Raw genomic sequence first — 22,339 nt, forward strand, 5'->3', positions numbered from 1 at the left:
CCACTGGAGACGTGTGGCCATGCATCCGAACTCCACCAGAAGTGATTTATTTAGAGTGTAAGACATTAATACAGAAAAAGACAAAATGGAAGGACTTGATGTTGAGAGCCAATAAATCGCTTAAGCTTTAAAAAATCTATATCCTCTGCATAAAGCCAGGAAGAGGCTTTGTTTCTTGTTAGCATTTAAATGTCTGCCTAGTCAGTCAACCTCAAGTTTTATATGTCTATTTATGTACATTTCATAGAAAATGGATATGATTCATCTCTTTTTGCTGTTTGTGAAGGCAAGGTACATTTATGTGATCCAAATAACTCATCTGTTGAGAATACAAGTGAAAATCCTGTCTGAATCGCCAGAATCAGAGGCTTCTTCTACAAAGTGTCTTTGCATGACAAAAGCTAACGCTACATGAGACAGCTTTTCATTAGTCGGGAGCTAATAAATTGATATCCTCAAGTAATTAATTACAGAGACTCTGTTCAACAGCAAATCTCATAGCAAACACGTCCACTCCATTTTCATCAAGATGTTTTACCAATGTATGAGCTTCAGTGTGAAGACAGTGCCAGATGAACTGAGTTGCTAACAGCCTGCAAACCTGTTCTCAGCAGCACAAAGCACACTTGGCTCTGAGCAGCAAGCCAAGCACTGGCAATAACCACCAAGACTTGGGTTCTTTTAAGAAGATCCGCACTTTAACATAAGGTTATTCTTTTTAAAGTCCAGCTATATTTCCTTGTTACTGAGAGCACACCTCTGGGCAGCCCTAGAGCTTTCTAAGAACTCATGGGTTTTTCCATCCGTAATGCAGAAAGTTTTAGCTCACATTCAAAGTCAAGACTCACATTGAGGTTAGACAGAGAGTTGGTAACATACAGCAGAATGGTGAGAGGGGATCACAGGGCTTGAAATTCATCCTGTTGTGCTTCTCAATAGGAAATAGAAAGCTATTTTAACTCCAGTGATTAATCACTAACAAAGGAAGATGGATTCCTTCAAACCAAGCCTGAATGCCTTTTGTGGAAGATATGCTTGTGTTAAATATATTCTGAAAACCCAGCAAGACAACATAGAGAAAAACTTCATTGTCTCAAATGTTCAATAGATCCTTATTAATAATCATCTAAATTGATTACTTTTTTTGCCAACAGTGCTGAACACTAATTATGGTTCAGGCCTTCACCGTGCTGTGTGCTGCATTGACAACTAGATACTAGTTTTGCCAATAAACCAGAGCAGACTATACCAGCAAGTGTCAGTTACACGGATCCTGCAGCTGCCTTCCATCTGCAGCACAGCAGCTCGTTTATCTGACCAAAGGCTTTGGGCTCCTACCTGGCAACAGATTTATTAGGCCAGAGTGTCACATTAGCAAAACCAGGCCTAGAAGGAAGGTAGGCAAAGACCAGCTAAGAAAACATTACAGAGAAATTGGACCCACTAATCTGTAAATAAAAATAAAAGCAGCACCTGACGATTCAAATCTGCAAGTTACTGTGTCTTGGTTTGTCAACATTTTCAGTCAACACAACTGCTTTAATTGAGAGCAGAACTGATACAGCGAATAAAGAAATGACTACTCAGCACAAAGCTCACAAATCAGTTGATGTTGTTAGTGCTGCTTTCGAAGGCTCTCTTTTGTCCAAAATAGGAAGCTGGCTCCCATCCCAACTCTTAGCAGATACATTAGCACCCGACAATGACTCGTCAACACATCCAATGCCACCACAGTAAGCACATTCCACAACACAGACAACAAAATCCTGGGATCTCACACCTGCTGCATCCAGAATGCAGCACCCCTCATCCAGGGCACTCCATGCCTTGTGGAAGCTAAGAAGTCACTGTAATAGTAGAGCTCATTAAGGTGACATTTATAAAGACAGAAATATCCAGCTGCCAGAGCAGGACACTGCTCAGAAAATAATCATCTCTGCTCTCTTTGCCCTGATCCACAGGGGAAACCTCAAAAATGTATTCCAAGAATGAGAGCAGGGGACTAACTGCATCAGATACCAAAAAACACGATCTGTGTAGATATAAAGTGCCACAACCCCAATTATTTCACTCCCCTCCATTCACTCTTTGTGTTCCAAAAGTAAAACTACACTACTTTTCCCAGAAGATAAACTTCCTTTGGCACTTCTTTCACTCCCTCTTCCCACCCTCTCAGCTCTATTACTTCCCTTTCAAATACAAAGGACTTGAGGGGAAAGACTGGACAAGCTTTTTAGCATTCAACTATACCAAACCACCTATTAATAGTTTCTCTACCTTTGAATGGGGCTTGTCTGCACTCTAGTAAGATTAGAAAATAATGTCTGTCTTTCAAGGAGTACTGTTTTTCTTCACAGTTCTCCAAATTTAGATCTCACTTCTCATCTGTCCTTTTATCAGACAGCCTACAACATAAGCAGAGGGAAGGAAAGCTACATTCAATTCAGCCCATAAAAGTGTTTCCCTACAAAGGCACATTTCCTCTCACCAGAGAAGAGTAAGGTAGAAAAATCTCATAGATTCTCCGAGCAATGAACTGAAGACAGAATTTGGGTTAGGCTGCAGTTGGCTTTCTCTCCCACTGATGGATCACACCCACCTCTGAGGACTCAGGCACTGCTACAGAACTGCTCACCCATGCAGTCCCTCAGTCATGCTCCTTGACTGAACCCTATGACACGCTGCACTTCTGTCCTTCATCAAGTGGGACTGCCCTATTTACCACATTTGATAGTTCAGATAATCTTTTTTGGAACCTGTGAACAAACTGATTTCCTACTTCGGAAGAGATGAAATAAGTCTAGAGGACATCTACTTTACCATCTCACAATGATACCTAAGGCTATCTTGGTTTTTCAGGCACACCCATTTCCAGGACTCCTACATCTCAGTCTGGATCCTTAAATTATTACAGCCCACTCTCGTGAGTAGGAGTTGAAAATGGAAAAAAATACTTTTCTTTCACGTATCCAGCTTTGGTTCTTCTCAACAACACCAGTCCTGTAGGCTTAAAAACAAAGAAGCCAAAGGGAAAAAAAAAAATAAAGCAAAGGAAAAAAAAGCAAGGGAGGACAGCTTAACAGCACTCGCATTCTCTGCCAAGACAAAATTCTTTCTGCTCCTGCCTATTTTCCCCAGACACCTCCACCTCCTCTTTCCCCGTTAAACTAAACCAATATGTTCACACAGCTAAGCGTTCCAACAACTTGGTCAATATAAAATATTCATAGAAGCTCCAAATCTACCAAATGAGGATAATCCTTCGCTCTTAATTCAAGAGGCATAAAGCCTCAGAGCATTACAAGCACACTGGTGGTTTTAACTCCCCTGGCAACTCTGTAAAGTTGTCCTCCTGTGGAAGAAGTAAGATGTAAATCACGAGGATATCTGATGATAGGGTGGTCCAGATTTCATCAGCAGGTTGGAGATGTTAAAACAGGAAGGTGTCACAAACCCTACTTAACACCTAAAATTTTGTTAGGCAAAACTGAACGAATACCAATCAGAACATATGGAGCATTTCTTCTGTCTTTCTTGACGCAACCACAGAAGAGATGAGCTTGGCTTGTGACCAATTTGACATCTTGACAAATTAGTCAGCTCCTCACAGCAAAAGGAACTCAACTACTATTATGTGCTTAGGCAATCTACGCTCCTTTGACCATTACTCAACTCTAGTGCCACTCCCAATTGTTTAAACCTCTACAACAAAATGAAAATCAAGAGGTCATTAGCCACATCTATAACATAAAACACAACATACAACCCAACTAGTATATAACTAAGCCTACTGATAACTCAAGTGGCCACCAATCCATGCCATCAAAACACCAGTGACTGCCAGCTTACAGTCATTGTGAGCATTCAAGCTTTCTGAGATTAGTAATCATTCAAATTTCTACTAAAAATACCATGAAAGTACTTGGTCCCACTTACCACTCAATTTCCTAAACCACAAATGGTCTGCACACAGAGCTGAAAATCGCCAGTGCAATTAATTTCAAAAACAACTTCCCAGATTCATAGCACAGAAACAGAAGATGCATGGTGGAGACAATACTTTCCCTCTGCAGGAAGAAAAAAAGAAATCTAGATCAATCTTAAAATAGGAGCTGAATAGGACTACTTAGCACAACCCTATGGCTAGGGTCACAGAAACCAGTTAAACTCACTCACTGATACTAACTCACGTAGTTTGCACTCTCAAGCAACGTGTGGCTAAAACAGAGCTTTCAGTTTTCGTTTCAGCATTGTTTCTATCAACTCTTCCACGGTCCTTACACTCAGACCTGTATTTCAGCCTTACCTAGGTTCATACCTCACTTACTACACCATTTTTTCCCTTTAAACTTCAGAGAATCCAGCTCAACACACACCCATTCACAAATGCTGCTACACAGGTCATTCCGTATTACATACCCTATTGCAGTGATAGCAATTGGTCTTATGTTCATCATTTTGCCTTCTTTCTCTATCAAAGTAACTTTCAGAGACTCAGCTGCACAGTGCCAAGTCCTGCTTCTGATCCACCTTGGATCAAAATCTCTGTCACTGGCTGCTTTAAAAAAAGAAACACCTTAGAGTTTATTTCCTGGCTGTCCTTTATGTTTGACAAACATAACCAAGAAACAGTCCTCGAGTTACTTTCAAAAACCTCTTTCACATCTCCTCTGTCACAAGGTTTCCCAAAGGCTCAGCAGCGGCACACAAACAACACACTGTGATGTCCTCATTCCAGCTCCCTCTCCTCGTGGATTGTAAACTCCCCAGCTCAGATGATTTTAGTTCTGTGTTTACACAGCACCTACCACAGCGTGGTCTTGGTCAAAGAGTCCTGCAAAGCAAACAGTTGCATGGACACAGAAATACACAGAAATGGTAATCTCAGCAGTTCCAGCACAGTGACTTGGCAGAGGTTTATCATGTGATTCACAGCCTGTTTACCCTAGAACATCTCAGTCTTACCTTCAGACAAACAAAATCACACACACACTAAGCCATTTAAGTTAACCATCCCCAATCTTTCAGATCACTGAAAACAAAAATCACAGCCCTGCACTAAATCTTTGCTCTATTTATTACCCACAGAGCCTAAGAGCCAGCAGACCAGCGCAATCATCTACTGCTAACAGCAGTACCCTTCTCGTCTTTGTTAAGACAAACGACCAACGGCTTCAGTAGCTTTACGCTTCACATTAAAAATGGAAGTAGCTAGTTGTAAATAATACCTTACTGCCTGAGAGAAGGGAGGTTTCCTGCGGGCCTTCCACTGTGAGGATGTGCCTGAGAAACCTGAAACGTTTTGACCGTAAAAAGATGCAGTAAAGAGATCCGAGCCACAGAGGAATTACAATATTGCTCATCAGTGGGGTATAGAGAGAACAGAAAATGCTGAACAGGCCCAAGACAACATCAGACGGAGTGTTTTGCTTGGATGATAAAAAAATCAAAAGCAATATCAATAATTTTGACTCACACATCCACAAGGAAAGCAGCCTAATCTTCTCACATTTATGCTTACATGACAGTAAGACATAACCTTCCCTGCATAACACTTGCTATTGCCAACATTCTTAAGCTAACTATCTTGGAGGTTTGCTATTATTAACATTAGAAGGTAAGAAAAAGCACAGAACACAGCAAGGTGTACACAGATGTAATTTTATGGCATGCATTTTGAAGCACCTTCACAATGCCTTCGAGTTGGAAGTGCAATTCTATTAACCATTCTACTGGAAGGTCTGAAGATTTCTTTGTCATTCGTTTTTTTGGTAACATTTAGAACACTTTCTGCTGTATGGCTTTTTCCTCAGGAATCTATCTCCCACAGTGCACACATGCTGTAAGTTACAGACACAGAGTTGAAGCCAGTCCCGGTGGCTACCCACCCTTCACACTGTTAAGTCACTTGGCGTGACTCCACTGAAGTGGAATTTCATTCTCCTCCAGACTGGTAGTAAAATCTCTCACTACAATATCTGAACAAGTATTATCCATTTTAAAGAACATTAATGACGGGTTGGGAAAAAAGTTTAAAGTTCTATACAGGCAGAGGAATTGGAACTTGATGATCCTTCCCAACCCAAGCCATTCTGTGCTTCTATACAGAAATAACCAATGGAGAAACAAGAAAAACGTTTCCAAGCACAACTTAACAGCACGCACTGCCCTTAGTCTATCCTCAGTGTGCACAAAAGCCTTCACCACTACAATGCCATAACCACAGAACCCACAACCCTAGCTCTCTTTTCCCAACCAACAATACCAGCAAAACACAGCACAGCTGAAATCCTGCATGCTCTATTGCACAAGAATTACAGCAGCAATTGTTAAGTTCTGTAGCAAGATACTCAGATGTGACCATGTGCAGTTATGTCCTGTGCCAGTGGTGAGGAGGCTGCTGCTGCCTAGGGCTCCAAAAACTGCACTGCTCACAGCTCTGCTGGCAGGCTACAAAAGAAAGGTATGGGCTGTGGGTGATGCTGGCAGCAATGTGGTGAAGAAAGCACTTGGTATTAATTAAAAGTAGCTTTCAGTACCACGCTTGCATATTCAAGTTAGATATCATTCTCTTCCAAGCTCAGAGAAAGAAAAAAAAAAACCTGAAAGAAAAGGTTAATTCTGTTGGTCTATGGGTTCAGACAATAAGCTCACCCTCTTGAGATTCTGAATAGCCGGAGGGTGGATCAAGCTGCAGTCGGTTTGCACTTTACCAGACATCTGATAAACTAATCCTCATCAAGGCTACCTGCCTGTTGGAGCTCTCATAACTAACACAATTCAATTGCAGCCTTAGTTAAAAATCACCTGCAAGGGCAGTCAGCAAGAAGCACAAACTCAGAGTGGGCTGCATGCGCACAGACACACACAGAGCTGCTTCCCCACTGCCTGCAGGTAGTCCACACCTACTGCAGGAGTAGTCAATGTCTCTCACAAAAGGTTCTCAGCAAAAATACTAACAATTCCAATTCTTTCTTCCCCATCTCTCCAAATGCTGCCCAACTCACTCTTTAAACCCCTACTGGCCATTCTGCACCCTTCTGCATTGCACTCTGCTCAGCTGAAGGCACACTTCTTAAGAGCAGGCATGCTGAGCTCCTCTCCAAGGCACACCTCTTCTGTAAGAACAAAAGGAAAAACACTGAGATACAACTCATACTTATTTCCATTCAAATAGCAAACTTTTGCAAATATATCAGTGAACATTCCTGACCTCACAAGTACGAGGCACCTGGAACCAGTCAGACTGCTATAATGTGAAGCACAGCTTCAAAAAAGCTATGGAGTGCTGTCCTTTTCCCCAGCCAACTGACCCAAGAACTCCCTAGAGATATCAACTACATCCAAATCAACAGCAGCAGCTGCAGAACTCCATTACGTTCAGATACAAACTGCTGCACTTAGCTTTTTAGTGCTCATTATTTTATCAGAAAAGTAACATGTGGGCTCAACTTCTATTCCATGTACCACATCTGAAACCAGTTGGTGAGCTGTGCTGCCTTGTTATCGAGGTGTGAGCCTCACTCAAATGTACCAGAAGGAGAAAACATTTAAAAAACAACTTTGATAACAGAAAAGCCCTTCGATGACAAAAGATTCTTGACAAAGAAAAAAACATGGCAAAATGTATACAGACACACACCTGTTTCACTGGGACTAGGCATTATTACAGAGCTCAAAAGAATGAGGAAGTGTCAGTAAGCAATTTTTTCAACTGTCAACTGAAAGGCAAGTCTATCCATGTTAGAATACTAGAACCTGCACCATGTTTTATGAAAGGACTAAATTCAGCTTCAAAAAAAAAAAAAACAACATAAAAACATCTGATGGAGTTAGAAAATAAGTGACCCAATGAGTAATTCAACATAGAACCATATTTTTCAAGTTGTAATCCAACTCATTTGGGGCCTGACTGTCACTAGAAGCAAATTTTGTCAAAACGCACAGGAAACAAAGGAAGAAATTAATATAGGCTACCAGTATCTGAAAGAAAAACACAGTACGAAGCAGCAAATCACTTTAACCATTTTCCATTCATGCAAAGATACTGAAATGTCTTTCAATTAGCCACAATTGATTATCTTTTCAAATATATCACGCAGAAGTTGTAAGTAACCCATTACACAGAAAAGTTAACCACCAGATTGAGAAATGGTCGTGACACTGTCTAAATTCATGCCACATTCTGACCCATATACCAACGTTAAAATACGACAGTATACAAGAGGATCAGATATATTTAGGACAGACCACCCAGATTAACAGTCAGCAAACCATAAATATTTCATTATCCTTCCCCTCACATTTTTTAATCTTTACTCACTGCTTCATTGTTATTAAACAGATCACCATCATCTAGGTTTGACCAACACAAATGGACCTGCAACAGCTTGGTTGCCTTAACTGAAATAAAAATCATCAATATACTACACGGGAGAAAATGTTTACGACTTAAAACTCATTTTAAATGTTACTTTATTTCCTGAAAACATTTAAATTCAACTTGACAGTATGAAATTAAATCTATCCAAAGAACCTGCAGGAAGGAAATAACACCCAGTTGCACGTCTCACTGCAGACAGCCATTTAAGATATGCAAACAAACTCTGCACTTCAGAATAATCTGGTTTGGGCAGGCACTGAGGGCTGGTTGGGACTGACGCACTGAATGGATATCTTCAAGTTTCCTGGGTTAAGAAATAGTAAAGGGAAGTTGCCACGCTGACACACACCAGGAAGGGAGCATGGAAGGGTAGAGCAGAGCTAATAGAATCATCTGTGGTGTGCAAAAGGCAAATAAGGGATGACTTCACTTGTACACCCAACACAGGAATCAGAACACATCTGAAACAGCAGCAAGCGATATCGCAAACAAAGCACAGTTAAAGCCTGAGCCATCTCTGCCACAGGATGCCACTGAGATTGAAAAACAGATTCCTACAAGCTCATTTAGGAAAAATCCAGCAAGGGCTATAAAACCCAAGACCCTGCTGGATGAAGCTGCCCATCGCTGCAACTGGAACCAGGACGCAGCAGAATTGTAGAGACGGGAGAGCTAGGTGTCACGGTGGCAGCCTAAAGGATCGTGTGATGTGGGTCTAATTCAGTCTTCCAACACATCAGCTTCTGTATTTGACTGAAATATTGGTAGCACACCCCCCCATTAGCTTCTAATTCTCTGCAGATCATTGTGAGCCCAAAGCCCAGCAGTCATTCTTCCCCATGAACCACGCACCCCAAGCATCCACTCCCTCCTGCCTCTGATGATTAAGCTGCCAAGGCTGACCAAGGCTGCACAATGAAAACCTTCCAGTTCTGCTTCAGAAAGAATTACAGATTGATGACAAACTCCAGGCAAAGAACTCCACAGGACTTTCTAGAGGAACTGAGCAGTTCAGCATTATGCATTTCCTAAGATTGTGCTGATTCATTTGTCTGTTTGATATCAGCACTGGAATTGTTTTCTTTATTTGTGAAGTTTAGTAAATTCTGTATTTCAGGAAAGAGGAGAAGCCAAGAACAACAAGAAGGAAGGAAATATGCTGGAGGACTGCTTCAAAGTAAACCCCCTCTTGCCAATGTTCCTCCAACATACAGCTTTCTCTTCCTTCCTCACCAGACATGCAGGACTAAGGAGATTTGTCTTGGGCCACCTGGCAACGACTCAGCAAGCCGCCTCTCTATCGCAGAGCAACTCTGGATTTTAAAGGATCATTGTATGAAACAGCCTGGCTCAGTTAGCAAGAAAGAGAAACCTGGCGAGCCAACTGAACTCCTAGGCCAGCACTGCCTACACGAGCTGTCACACACAGCAACATCACTGGCAGCAAAGCCTAGCAGCAGTCATCGCAACATCTACAGCAAATACACTGCTGGTCAGAACGTGCACACAGATCACATTCATGCACAAACGCTGTATGCAGCATTGTACTTGAGGCAGAGGTGTGAGCATTATAACATATGGATAGGCTTATGTTTCCCTTCACGTATCTTTTTCCAGAACTTGCCTATGCAAATAAGTGTAGCATCAACAGACAGCGGATGATCATGTGACAGGCTATCTTGAACATACATTTCCTTATTCAAGCAAAATAATTGATCATTCAGTATGAATAAATATAATCCATCTATCTGCAGCACAAAACCCCTGCATGAGAGCTGAGAAGGTTAGGGCATCTAGTAGCTACTGCAATGCTCACAAAGGTAATTTAAGCTAGCTTTCAACCACCTCACTAAGCCATGGGTCCAACAACACTTCTCTTGGAAACGCAGCCAGCTTCAGCTGCTCCTGCCCTCAGCCTCCAGGTGATCCCATACCACCTCCTCAGCCTCAGCAACACCGCCTGGCATGCCATATGGTGAACCGACCAGGAAAGTGTTCAGGGTTAAAAATTAAGCCAGCAGTGCCACCAAGAGAAATGTCTGTGGAACCACAGTCTCCAAAATGCCTAAAAATGTTGCTATGGTTGAGTAGAGCTAGAGGCCTTAATGTTTATCCTGCAGCTCTTGTGTCCAGGAAGCACCATATAGACCAATATCAGTTTCTATATGCACCCAGGCAGCTCCCAAATAAGTAGTCAGGTTCCTCCATTCCACTTAATTCTGAAAAGTAGTAACAAATACATATATATACACAAACACATACACACACACAGACACATGTATATTCCAAATAAGGCCATAAAGCAAAACACAGCAAGGTCTCTGAGGTTCTTCTCGTTCCTGAGCTCTTACTCCACCACTTGAAGTGAAAATAAGTGGTGTATGAGAACAACACATCAATTAAGGACAGCAACTTTCTGAATAAGTCAATACAATGAAGCAAGCTGGCTTCAGTTCAGTCATGAACACAGTAATCTCCAGAAGGATCAGATGGATCACACATATCCATGCAGAACATGACTTAGCTCCTATCGTGGAAAGCTAGGATGGAAATCACTGCAGTAGCAGCAATCAGTGCTCATAGCATGAAAATAGGCAAAAAAAAAAATAAATCACATTATGGCAGTGTGTCTCTTCCAAGACAGCCTTCTTGCTATCAACTTCAGGCAAAGTTATTAGGCGATCAACAATGACCTTCTTCCAGAAGCAGCAGAAGCCCTACTGAAATGGAAGCTCAATTCTGATCCTAGCAGAGATTCAGGACCATTGGGGGAAGTAAGCATCTCTGCAGCTCAGCGACAGCAGGACTGCAAAGCAGCTGAGCTTACTTTTGCACAAATTTTAGAAATATCACTTTGCCATCACTTAATTTGCCATCAAAGTCCTGCAGCTCTCTAGCAGGTTTTAAGATCTTGGCATCTGCACGGAACGAATGGCTCCTTACAAAGTGACTACTCATTTGTAAAAGCCCGAAGATGGCTGTGCACCAGCCCTTCTAACAGACATCCAAAGGCTCCTGTGAAGTTCTGGAATTAAAAAAATCTGTAATGTGAATGAGGAATAATACATTATTTGTAAGATGACTGCTTTCTGGATGAACAGAATACCCAGAGCGTCTCTCTGAATGCCTCCTGAAAGATTAGAGTACAGGAACAAACTTTCCTTTTCCAGTATCTCATCCATCACCTCATTACTGAGAAACTAAATTAATAATCAAACCAATTAATTAACCTGTTCCCTAGATTAGGGCACCTAAATTCTGTTTGCAGTCTTGATATTCAAAGAAACCCTCAAAATCCATCAGCACTGCTTTATTTATCTGTTGGTTTCCACATTCCAAAGCCGATGAGTACAAAAGCAAAGAGCAGGAGAGGCACAGACAGCACAAAGCCTGAGCCCCGCAGCTGGCTTCACAGGAGTGCTCCCACATTTGATCTTTTTGTGAGGTTACTAGGAAACTGGATACCAACTGCACTGACTCTGGGAGACAGATGAGGTGACATTCACAGACACAGGATGACAAACTCAATCTTATTGGAAACACAGAGAGGAAATACGAAGTTTTCTTTACTGCTGAGCCAAGAAAAGATTGCCGAGCCGATATGCACCATAATGTACAAGGCTCTGCTTGGCTTCAGGACTTACCCAGAACAGTAGAAACAATTGAAAATCATCTAAATCCCTGCTGCTTCCCCCCTCCCTCTCATTCCAAACCAAATTCAGAACTCACGCAACACACATCCTGCAACAATATCCCTTGTCTGGATCCAGAGGCAGCAGTGATGTGATAAACCCTGGCATGTTTTTTAGCATCGTCTCCCAGAGCTGGAGTAAATAACGTGACAGGCTTCTCACCAACAACTTGCTCTTCATCTTTACCCCAGATGCTAGCAGAGAAACATGCAGTATTTTTAAATCCCCCCCTAACCACCACCAAGCTATGCACAACTACATTAAAGCATATTTCTTTATTTACCCTGTAGAATATTTTTGAAGATGTTTCTGCATCATTCAGCATATTACAAGGTTAACAAGTAAAAGCTGCTAAGCATATAATTCTAAAACAGGGAACAATAAAAATATTTCATGTTTAAATGGAATAGCTCAAACACATTAAAAAAAATAATAATACATTCAGTTTCTCCTTAAATAGTAGCTTAGTGAAAGGAAAACAGGGAACACGCAAAACATGGCACTAAAATCAATGAAAGGCAGAAAAGCAGCGTAACACACAGAAGAGCAGTTCTGTGACTGTGTGACAAGGCCACACTGCAATCATCAAATTTCAGCTGTGAGTTGCCCTGGCTTACTTGTGAGGTAAATTCAGGTAAAGGCATGGTCTGCCCTCATTTCCTTCAGGTGGCTTTAGTAGACAGATTGAATTAACAATCCCTCATTAGCAAATTACAAACTGAGATATTACAAAAGTATGGTTTATTGAAATTATTCATGCATTTCCCCCACTGTCGCATATAAACTGCACTGTAAACAAAAAGGAGGCATCTGCTCCAATCCCTAAATGTTAGTTTCACAAAGGATGTACGTGCAATACACCTAACCCTGTCACAGGGTACCTCTGTCAGAAGACAGTGAGGACTCCTAAAGTACTCAATTTTTGTCTTCCAACGCGTAGACATCATGGCAGCAGAACAGTAATAAAAGCATATGGGATTACAAATCACAACGTTGTATTTTTATATAAAGGACTGCATATTATATATTTAAAAGCCTATCTCCATTCTCCCATAATAGAGAGCAGACAGCAGGATATGTGAGTATACTCAATATACAGCTGCAAACCATGAATGGTCACAGATCTCTGAAGTAGCTCCAATAAGTAAAATAATTCAACTGATTTAAAATGGAAGTATATATACACACATACTCCACTAAACTAACATTTTTTAAGTGCAATATTGGAAATTTTCTCTGCCACAACCACATCAAATCTTGGCAGAAGTCACTCAACAGGACTTTCCCAACCTGTGCCCCAGAAAGCAACTCCTACAGGACAGCAGAGAGCAGGGGATCGTATGGCACCGCCCCTCCTCCTTCCTGCTGGCCGGCTCTTTCTCTTCTCTGGCTTATCGCTGCCATCAGAGCAGCACACAGACTTTTCCAGGCAGTTAGTAGTAAGAAGAAATACAATTCCTGGCTACCTCCAATAACACTCACTGTTACTTGAGCAGAAAAGCGCTACAAATTCTGTCAGGAGCTACCGAAATGTATATATACACATACAGAGATGTGCATTTAAAGAAACCTTTATTTGCGTGTGGCTTTTTGTATGTTTGTTTTTAAATAAATACTCTTCATGCACCAGGAATGTTCAAGAATGGAAGATCAAGAGGTCTAGCTATCACAGTGTGATTCAGACCATGAAAATCATCAAGAAAACTCCCATGTTAAATTATGCATATTGCACCTGCGCAGCAAGTTTTGGTTTGTTTTTTTTTTAAAGATCTGCAAACATCACAGGATGACTAAAAAAAGAGGCAAGAACCCAGGCAAGGAGGATTCCAGCAGTTAGGAGCAAGAGCACTCATCTCCAGGAGAACCAACAGTACTCACAGGCAGTGCATAACACATTCCCCATAGGATTGCCCAATGGATAAACTGATAAAGGCAGCATTTCCATAAAACTACAGGAGATACTCTAGCATTTTTCTGTCTTTGTAAAATGTCTTTTTTTTTTTCTTTAGCCAAAGATCACATATTAGCTACACTGCAAGGGAACAACTATTTAACATACTTTCAGGGAATAGGAAAGACATCTTAGGAAGACGAAAACACGTAACTGACTTCTCTTCATCTTCCTACCCATACAGTAATTTCAACTATGAAAATATTTCAGTACTTACTTATCAAAATACATCCCTGAAACTTAGTATATCACAACTGAACTCTCCATAAGCCTGCTGCCCAGCAAAGCGGGTGGTCCAACATTCAGATCTGGAGCTCCAAATCTAACGAGCTGTTCCTCCACAACCAACAAAACTTGGTTTCCAACAGATGTGCTTCTATGAAGCCCAGTGGCCATTTACCATTAAGTACCTCACTTGCCTCCAGGCTTCCCCACACATCCCTAAGATTCTTCACATTTGCAGAACTGTTAGTCCATATATGCCCATTTCCAAATACTGACACTTCAACCTATGCTTTTGTTAGCTCTCAGCTCTTCCTCTCAACCCCAACTCCATCTTTACACACCACCCACCTCATTCCCCATCACCTCTCCATCTCTGCACAGCGCTAACCAAGAGGCAGTACTCATGAAGCCAGAACAAAGAGGTAATTCAGTACCAGATCCTTTGAAACTACCTTAGAAATGCCCTCCTTGTGGAGACGGGCACTGTGCAATTCCATCAAGGCCATCCAGCTCAGAGGGACCAGGAGCCTACCAGTACACTGATAAAAAGCCCCTGGGGTGCAGTGAAACTGCTGGCAGGAATTACCACTTCACTCCAGTGATGAGCAGCAGAAGGGTCTGGAGCTGCTCAGAGGGATAGCCACTTGAAAACAGAAGCCATGGATGAATCAGAGCAGCGCTCACAGACAGTACACATGGAACCAGGCCTGACAGAAAAATACCACTGTTCTTCACAGGGGAGCAGGGGAAGAGGCTGTTCATATTAACAAATATCAACTAGTGAGAGATTAATTACTTACGTGGGACAGCCTGACCCAATAAACTACCTGTTGTTAACAGAAGCCTCATTGCAGCTTCCTCCACCCTTTGTGATTTAAACCTGCTCCTGCCTTGGGGACAGGAAACAGGCAACCAGATAGCCACGCGCCGAGCCCTGCCATGCTCCAGAAGTCCGGTACCAGCCCATAAGGGGAGAGCACTGGAGAACACCGGGCCACCAAAGTTTGCAAGTGCAAACACGAGTGCACTCATACAGCGGACAGCGTGTGGGACCTGCTGAGCCGGAGCCACGGTCCCGATGCTGGTTGAGCGCCCCTCGCTTCAGCCCTCCTTACGGCACCTCTACGCGAGTTGTATCTGATGAAACAACAAACAACGCACAGTACAGACCAGAAAAGCAGCGGCGTTTCAGGTGTCGCACGCATTCTACGTTCCGAACAAAGCCCAAAGCCCGGGCAATGTGGGAGCCGGAGCTCCAAGGAGCGCGGCGAGCGGCCGGGCACACGGAGCTGCGGCGGCGCGGAAGCCCCGGGGCCGTTCGCCCGACAGTCGCGCGCCAATGGCAGCGCCGCGCCTCTCGCCACCCCCAGCACACGCAGCGCCCCGATCCCGTCCGCACATCGCCGCGCTGCGTGCCACCGCGCTTCCAGGAGCGCCGAGCGACACAAAAGCGGGGAACGAGACGGCCCCGCGCGCCGCAGCCCGCTCGGCACGGCAGGGCACAGCAGGGCACGGCTCCGCCTCACCGACCGCGCGTTCCGCGGCCACCCCCGGGAAAGGCGGCCGTGCCCCCCGCCGCGGCCCGGCCCCCCGCGCCCGCACCCGCGCCTCAGAGCGCGCAGTGACAGCGGACATAAAAGGAGCGGAAACAATGACATTCCCGCGGCCCTCCTCGCCGCCGTATCCCCCCGTCCCGGCTGGGCCCCGCGCTGAGCTCCGCGCTCCCAGCCTCGGCCTCCGAGCGCCCCGCGGGGCCCGGCGCCGCCCGCCCTCCCGCCGCGGGGCTGTGTCACGCCGGGCCGGGCCCGGCCCGGCCCCGCCGCCGCCCCCCGCCTCGGCCCCGCGGCCCCGCTTACCGCCAGGTCGAGGCTGTGCGAGTCCCGCTGCGAGACGGCGCGGATCACCCCGGCCCGCCAGCGCCCGCTCTCCACCGGCTCCTCGCCACCGCCGACGCACAGGAACCGCTTTCCCACCAGCTCCGGCCGCGTCTCCACCGCCACCGCCATGGCCGCCGCGCAGCGCCGCCGCCGCCGCCGAGCCCGCTCCGCCGCCCTACGGGCCGCCCATGGCGCGCGGCGGGGGCAGCGCGGGGCTCTTCCCTCGGCGCGGTGGGTCCGCGCCCCTCGGCCGGGCCGCGCCGGGGGCCGCTCCGCCGCTGCAGCGCGACGCAAACACCGCGGGGCGGGGGAGGGCCGGGGGCGCGCGCTCCCTCCCTCCCGCGCTCGCTCACCGCCGCGCTGCGGCCCCGACCACTCCGCCCACGCAGCCCACTGCCATGGCGACCGGCGCCACGCGCCGTCTCCCTCCGCCAGGCAGCGCGCGGGGAGGGGGCGAGCGGCCGCGGCGCAGCAAAGAGTCCGGAGGCGCTCGGCCGCCGCACCCGGCCCCGTCGGGGTCCCCGGATCTCGGGGGGACGCCGAGGGGAGCTCCGCTCCCGGCGCGGCCCCGGCGGCCGTCACCTGCCCGGCGGGGAGAGGGTACGGGCTGGGCGGCGCGGGGCGCTGCTGTGGCGGCCGCTCCTCCCGGCGCGGGCCTCGCGCGGTCCCCCCGAGCGGAGCGGAGAAGCGATGCCCCGCTTCTGTGCCCGTCCCCGGGAAGACCGTGGGTCCGCCGTGAGCCGACACGCGCTCGGCGCTCGGCGCCCGGCTTTGCAGAAGGGCCGCGGGCACAGCCCCTTCCCGAGGCTCTGCCCGCGCTGTGTCCTACGAAGGTGCGGTGCTAAGGAGCCCAGACACGGGCTCGGGCCGGGGCGCGTCGTTCTAGGGGGCTGAGCACCGGGAGTCCGGGTGCCGCTGGCACAGCCGCTTCGCGGCTTCTAGTTCGAGACTGGATCTGCAAGCTGCGCCGCCTCTTCTCCCTTCCAGTTTAGCTGTTTGCTATCTAAGCGGCCAAGCATCCATCTTTCCTTACTGCCAGCACCGAGCTGTACGGGAATCTTTATCCCTCACGAGCCGTTAAAGGCACGAACTCCGCAGCACCCAGCACCACCGCTAGGCACCGAGCACAGCGTGCCTCCGCTCAGAGCTCCGGCTTTGCCCCAGAGCACGGCCTCATTGTGCTTTGGTTCATCTCCATCCGTTGTTGTTCTACTTGGCCTGCGTAGTAAAGCTGAGACCGAGTTTTAAGGTATTTTTCATCCTGTTACCGAGCAGCGCAGCTCTTGTGAGCTCTTGCTCTCTGTACTGGTATGCCTGCTGTCAATAGGGCAGGTTAATGATCTCTCATCTAACGCTGGAAAGCAAATTTGAATAGCGCACTTTGTGAAAAATAGATTGTGAAGCGAGAGCAATAATTCAGAAGTGCCAGCCTAGCACATTCCCATATATTTCAGTGGAAGAAATAACTTCCGGTACAAGAGAAGTTAATTAAAGAGAATAACAAAGAGTATTAGAATATTTCATGTAAGATCCCAGAGCTGCCTGGCATCACCTTGGCTGGAGATGCACGGAGATGCGTTCCACAGAACTTGCAGAAGAAAAACACAGTGCATTTGAGCAAAACAGGCCATTCATCCACATTTCAAGGTAATGCTGCCACTGACCAAAAACCAGCAGCCTTGCACAATGAGCAAAATGACACTTACATAAGAATGGAGCACTTTAAGAATAAGTAGTATAAAAAGCAGTTACAAGGACAACTAAATAAGTGTTAATCATATCAAAACTCTTTATAGTTTTATTAGATTCCCTCGTTTAGCCAAAGAGTAATTTGAGATTATTACTGAATTATACAGATAAGTAGATTACACTAATGTGCAACAAACCATAAAAATATGCCAAAAAAGCTGAGTTACATGATTCTAATTGGCTAAGCTTGTGAATTTATCATAGAAGTATTATAGTTTTCAAAGTAATCATCACAGACTATTAAGAATCAAATACTATTTTACTTGTTTCAAACAAATCTGGTGTCATCACTTCACAAAGCAATGACACCTGAATCAAGTTCCAGCATAGTTCAGAACTGATTACATTAATGCTTAGGTTTACATTTCAGCAGTCAGTTCCCAGATGACAAATGAATTCTCTGCCCAGCTCCCCACCACACCTCCCAGCACCTTCTTTGCTTCCTCCTTATCACCGTCCATCTCTGCAAGGTGCTGGAAACAGCAAGGTGCCGAGTGCTCGGCGTCTAGAAAAATCAGTTCAGTCTCCAGCTGCAGCAGAACTTAAGGCAATGGAGCTGTGCTGGGGCCTAAGCGCTGAAGATGCAGAGACCAGCTGGTAAATGCTCAGTGTTCCCTCATATCACACTGCAGTAGGATTTCTTCCTGTCTCAGAAGCCTTTCCAGGAGTCAGACCAATATAACCATCCCCCTTTCAAAGCAGCACCTCCTCTACTTCCTTGACAATTGTTTATGCAAATACTTGAAGATTTTCAATATAGTCTGTAGAAAGAAAGGATTAAGGACAGCATGGATTGATGCATCTTCTGAAGAAAATGGTAGAAAGAAGCCTCCTCTCAATTTACTCTAAGGTGCCAGAGAAGTCATCCTCCCTGAGCTCAGCAGCAGCACTCAGATAGGCAACACCAAAACAGAGCCAACATTGTCAAGCTTGGAGAATAGCAAACAAATTCCAAGTGAAATGTCTCAAAATCCAGACATCAGAAGGAGTCCCGACTCCTTCCCATTACTGCATTTCACTGCCTCTGCAGCTTCTCCCTACCAAATAAATTAATCACAATTTGTTTAGGCAGGTGCTCTCTCTTCCCCCAAATTTCTCAGAGCCAAGCATCAGATCTATGAGCCCAATAGACAGCTGTGCCCCTCTCTGCACAGTCCAACTCAAATTCACTCCAACTCTTGCCGTTTCCATGCAACCCTTGCCCTGCCTCAGGTGTCAGGAACTATTTCCTCTTGATCTGTGTGTGCTTCACCCCTCTTTGCCCATTTCCCACCCCAGCATTCTGTGACTGAAGTGCCTGAGGCTGAGCCCCAAGGTAGGGGGCTGCTCTTAGGGGAAACTCTCCTGTTGTACTTCCACCCACAGTCCTAGCACAGCTTTGGTACTAAATGCCACAACTGAGTGAATTAGGTACCAGCATTCCCAGGAAAGTAAAAGAAGTTCAGCCATCCCAAAAAAAACAAAGCAACACTGATGCCGGATATGGCTTGCTGGGTCAATCCTTTCTTAGCCAAACATAACCAGTATTTAAGACCTGAGCCCACCTGAGGGAGGCAACTCTGTCCTGCCACAAAGCCATAGGAATAGGAAAGTGAGGGATACAAAGATTCAGTTTTCTTCTATCCTTTCAAGCAATGAGAAAAGCTATTTCCATGATTCTGAAATCACAGCATCTTCCATCTTTTGCTGTTATTGAAAAGACATTAATGGTGCTATTTCTATCTTCTACAAGTGGATTCTATGACTATTTACCCCTCTTCAGATGGACATTCAGTCGCCTGAAAATGTTGTCATGCATGGAATGTTACTAATGGCATCCTTTAAATGTCACAGACTGCTAAATCACTTATTTATACCCACATATTTTCAGTTCCCATCCCTGAAACTATACACACAGGTCAGTTGCAAAATTAAGATCTCTACAAGGAGCTATTTCTAACTTTCAAGTTGAAGTGCAGCACAGCTTGTGTTGGCAGTAATTGTACCTTCTGTGTACAGATAAACACTACACTTAGAAATGGCTATTTCCACTTTGCAGCAAAAAAAAAATTCACTGAGGAAGGGAAAATGACTTGTTGCAGTCACAACTCTTAAGGGGAATGGATGTTGAATCAGCTCTCCCTAGAATTCTATAGCGTATACTTTTAGATACATTTTATGTTTCCTGGGAAAATAATAAATGTCACTTTCCTCTGAATGTGTAACTTACCAGAGATTTGGAAAGTCACATTTTGCTTCCAAAGGCTCACCACTAGGAAATTAAGAGTCTACTTAGTAACAATTTTCATCATTTCATTTTTCAGTGTTTCTCAGCTAGAAAATACACAGCCAAGAGGAAAGCTTCCCCCCTACAAATATCAGTGTTTCCCCTCCAAAACTAACTTTGGTCTTTTACTACCTTACCATTATCTACTATACAGAGACCAAGAGCTTTTTGTAATACATCCTATGAGAAATTTCTTCTGTAAGCACATAATTGAGCAGTGAAGCAATCCTTAAGCACTGAATGGGACATAAATCTAGTTAAAATACATACCGCTATTTAAAGGCATCTATTTAATGCCGGCACAGACAGAAATGTAAAAATAAATAAATAAATAAATAAATAAATAAAAGTGCAAAGATACATCACAAAAGAGATGAGTCTCATGGAGCTAACATACAGTGACTCACTACCATTTATCTCTGATTGTCTACAGCTGCAGCTCCATTCAGAGCTGCTGGCTGACCAATCCTGATCCTTTCCCGTGTCTCAGATTTCTAACATGTAAAAGGGCTGCAAATTTACTGCAATGTTTACACTGCAGGTAAATACACCACCACTCCCCATACCCAGCTATTGCCTGCAGGACTTCCTTAATGTTGTCCTCACTGTGGCTACAGCACACAAAGGAGGAAAATTTCCGCTTATTGCATGTGCAAATCACTCCAACCACATCTGTACTAGAAAACATTGTAATTCACGTGGTGCTGCTCTATCAGTTCTGAGAACAATATGGAATGCGGTGGGGTTGTTTTACAGTGAATTTGCAACTGAGATGAAAATAAAACACGCCTTGGTTCTAGCATTTCTTTCTCTTCCAGTTAACAAGGTGTATGGGAACTGTTAAGGCCTGAAGCACTGATGGAGCAACTGTGGAAAGGACCAGATCAGTCCTGGTAGCACAGGTGAAGGCAATTCAGCTGTGTGACCAGAAGGGGTGGAGCCTGGCTGTACTCTTAGACCTCATTTAAGGGCTGACACCCACCTAGGAAGGATCTCTGGTTGGAGATCTCTCCCATGTGGAGTCTTTTCACTGAGCCTACCTCTTTGGAGATGGGCGAGTACCTTTACTTTCCTTTGATGTACTGTCCTGTCTGTGTTGGTCCTTTTGCTCTTATGTTCCTGTATTGTCCTTCTACTGCATTAATCTTTCTGAATGTAACATAAGGAGTAGCCAAAAGATGAATGAATAAATCATAGAATAAATTGGATTGGAAGAGACCCTAGAGATCATCTAGTCTAACTGCCCTGCTGAGACCAGAGACATCTTTCGTTTGATCAAAGCCTTCTCTAACCTGATATTGAACGCTTCCATTGAGTAAGTGGAAACATCTACAACTGAAATATAGCCTTCTGTCCATCCCCTTCCTCAGAAAGTTACTTGACGTCTTAAGGTATTAACCACTCTATCTGCCTACTCAAGCCTAAGCTATCTAAGGCCAGTGTTTCACTGCTTATAACAGTGCAGTATAACTACAGAAATACCTGTGTTGTACAAGCTGTAAAAGCACCAACTTTATGGGTTATCTAGGGTGTATTTTTACTTATCATTATGTAACGCTAAAATGTTGTTTGTTGTTATCTCTTTACTGTGGCAAGACTTTGAAAATTAGCAGATGGGCGACAGTAAGAAGAAATTTGTGAAAACAATTCTTCCTTCTGTATGGGAAGCACCCACCCCAACTTTGTATGTATTAGTCATTCAGACTCTTTGTGTGATGATTTAATGATGCCTAAGTAATCACTTTATAATTACCGCTAAAATAAGTGTATCCATTCTCTTTGAATTAGGAGCTAAACCAGGACATTTGTCCTCACTGGAGATAGCTAATACACTATGTGAGACCCTAACTAATAAAGGTTACACAGGGAAAAGAAGAACTGCTATATTTGACTAAAACCTTCTGCTTCAATTGAAAGCATGATGTGTGGTAAGCACCTTCAACAACTCCAACTCAGGAGGCAGAATCTTTAAATTTTAATAATTAATATAATTATAATAATATAATTTTAATTAATACTCTACTTAAATCTCAAATAAAGCTTCTCATGCACCTTAAAATAACAACAAAAGATCAGTATTAAGGACTGTGTCATTGTTCTCATACGGGTAACTTCTTCTCTGCTGAATTTCTCCAGTTTACTTGCAAATTGCCTTGATGTTTCTGCAGGTAAGGGCTCCTGCTGATAGCAGCTTTA

General features: G+C 44.5%; 1 protein-coding gene across 3 annotated transcripts in view; it reads right to left on the reverse strand.

Moving 5' to 3' along the window:
* JMJD1C (jumonji domain containing 1C) overlaps positions 1 to 16,257 on the reverse strand; it is a gene marked incomplete at both ends in the record, with an annotated part of 145,629 nt that extends 129,372 nt beyond the window's left edge. For 2 of the 3 annotated variants that reach the window (XM_079536083.1, XM_079536082.1), the window contains one exon: positions 16,108 to 16,242. Coding sequence is in view for 1 of the 3 variants with exons in the window: in XM_079536081.1 (XP_079392207.1) it covers positions 16,108 to 16,257 (150 nt within the window). Of the gene's footprint in view, positions 1 to 16,107 lie in introns of all 3 variants that reach the window. The other variant, XM_079536081.1, reaches the window with a different exon arrangement.
* Between the last annotated feature and the right edge of the window lie 6,082 nt (positions 16,258 to 22,339).

Source organism: Tetrao urogallus, assembly GCF_951394365.1.
Source record: "Tetrao urogallus genome assembly, chromosome: 5".
Taxonomy (NCBI): domain Eukaryota; kingdom Metazoa; phylum Chordata; class Aves; order Galliformes; family Phasianidae; genus Tetrao; species Tetrao urogallus.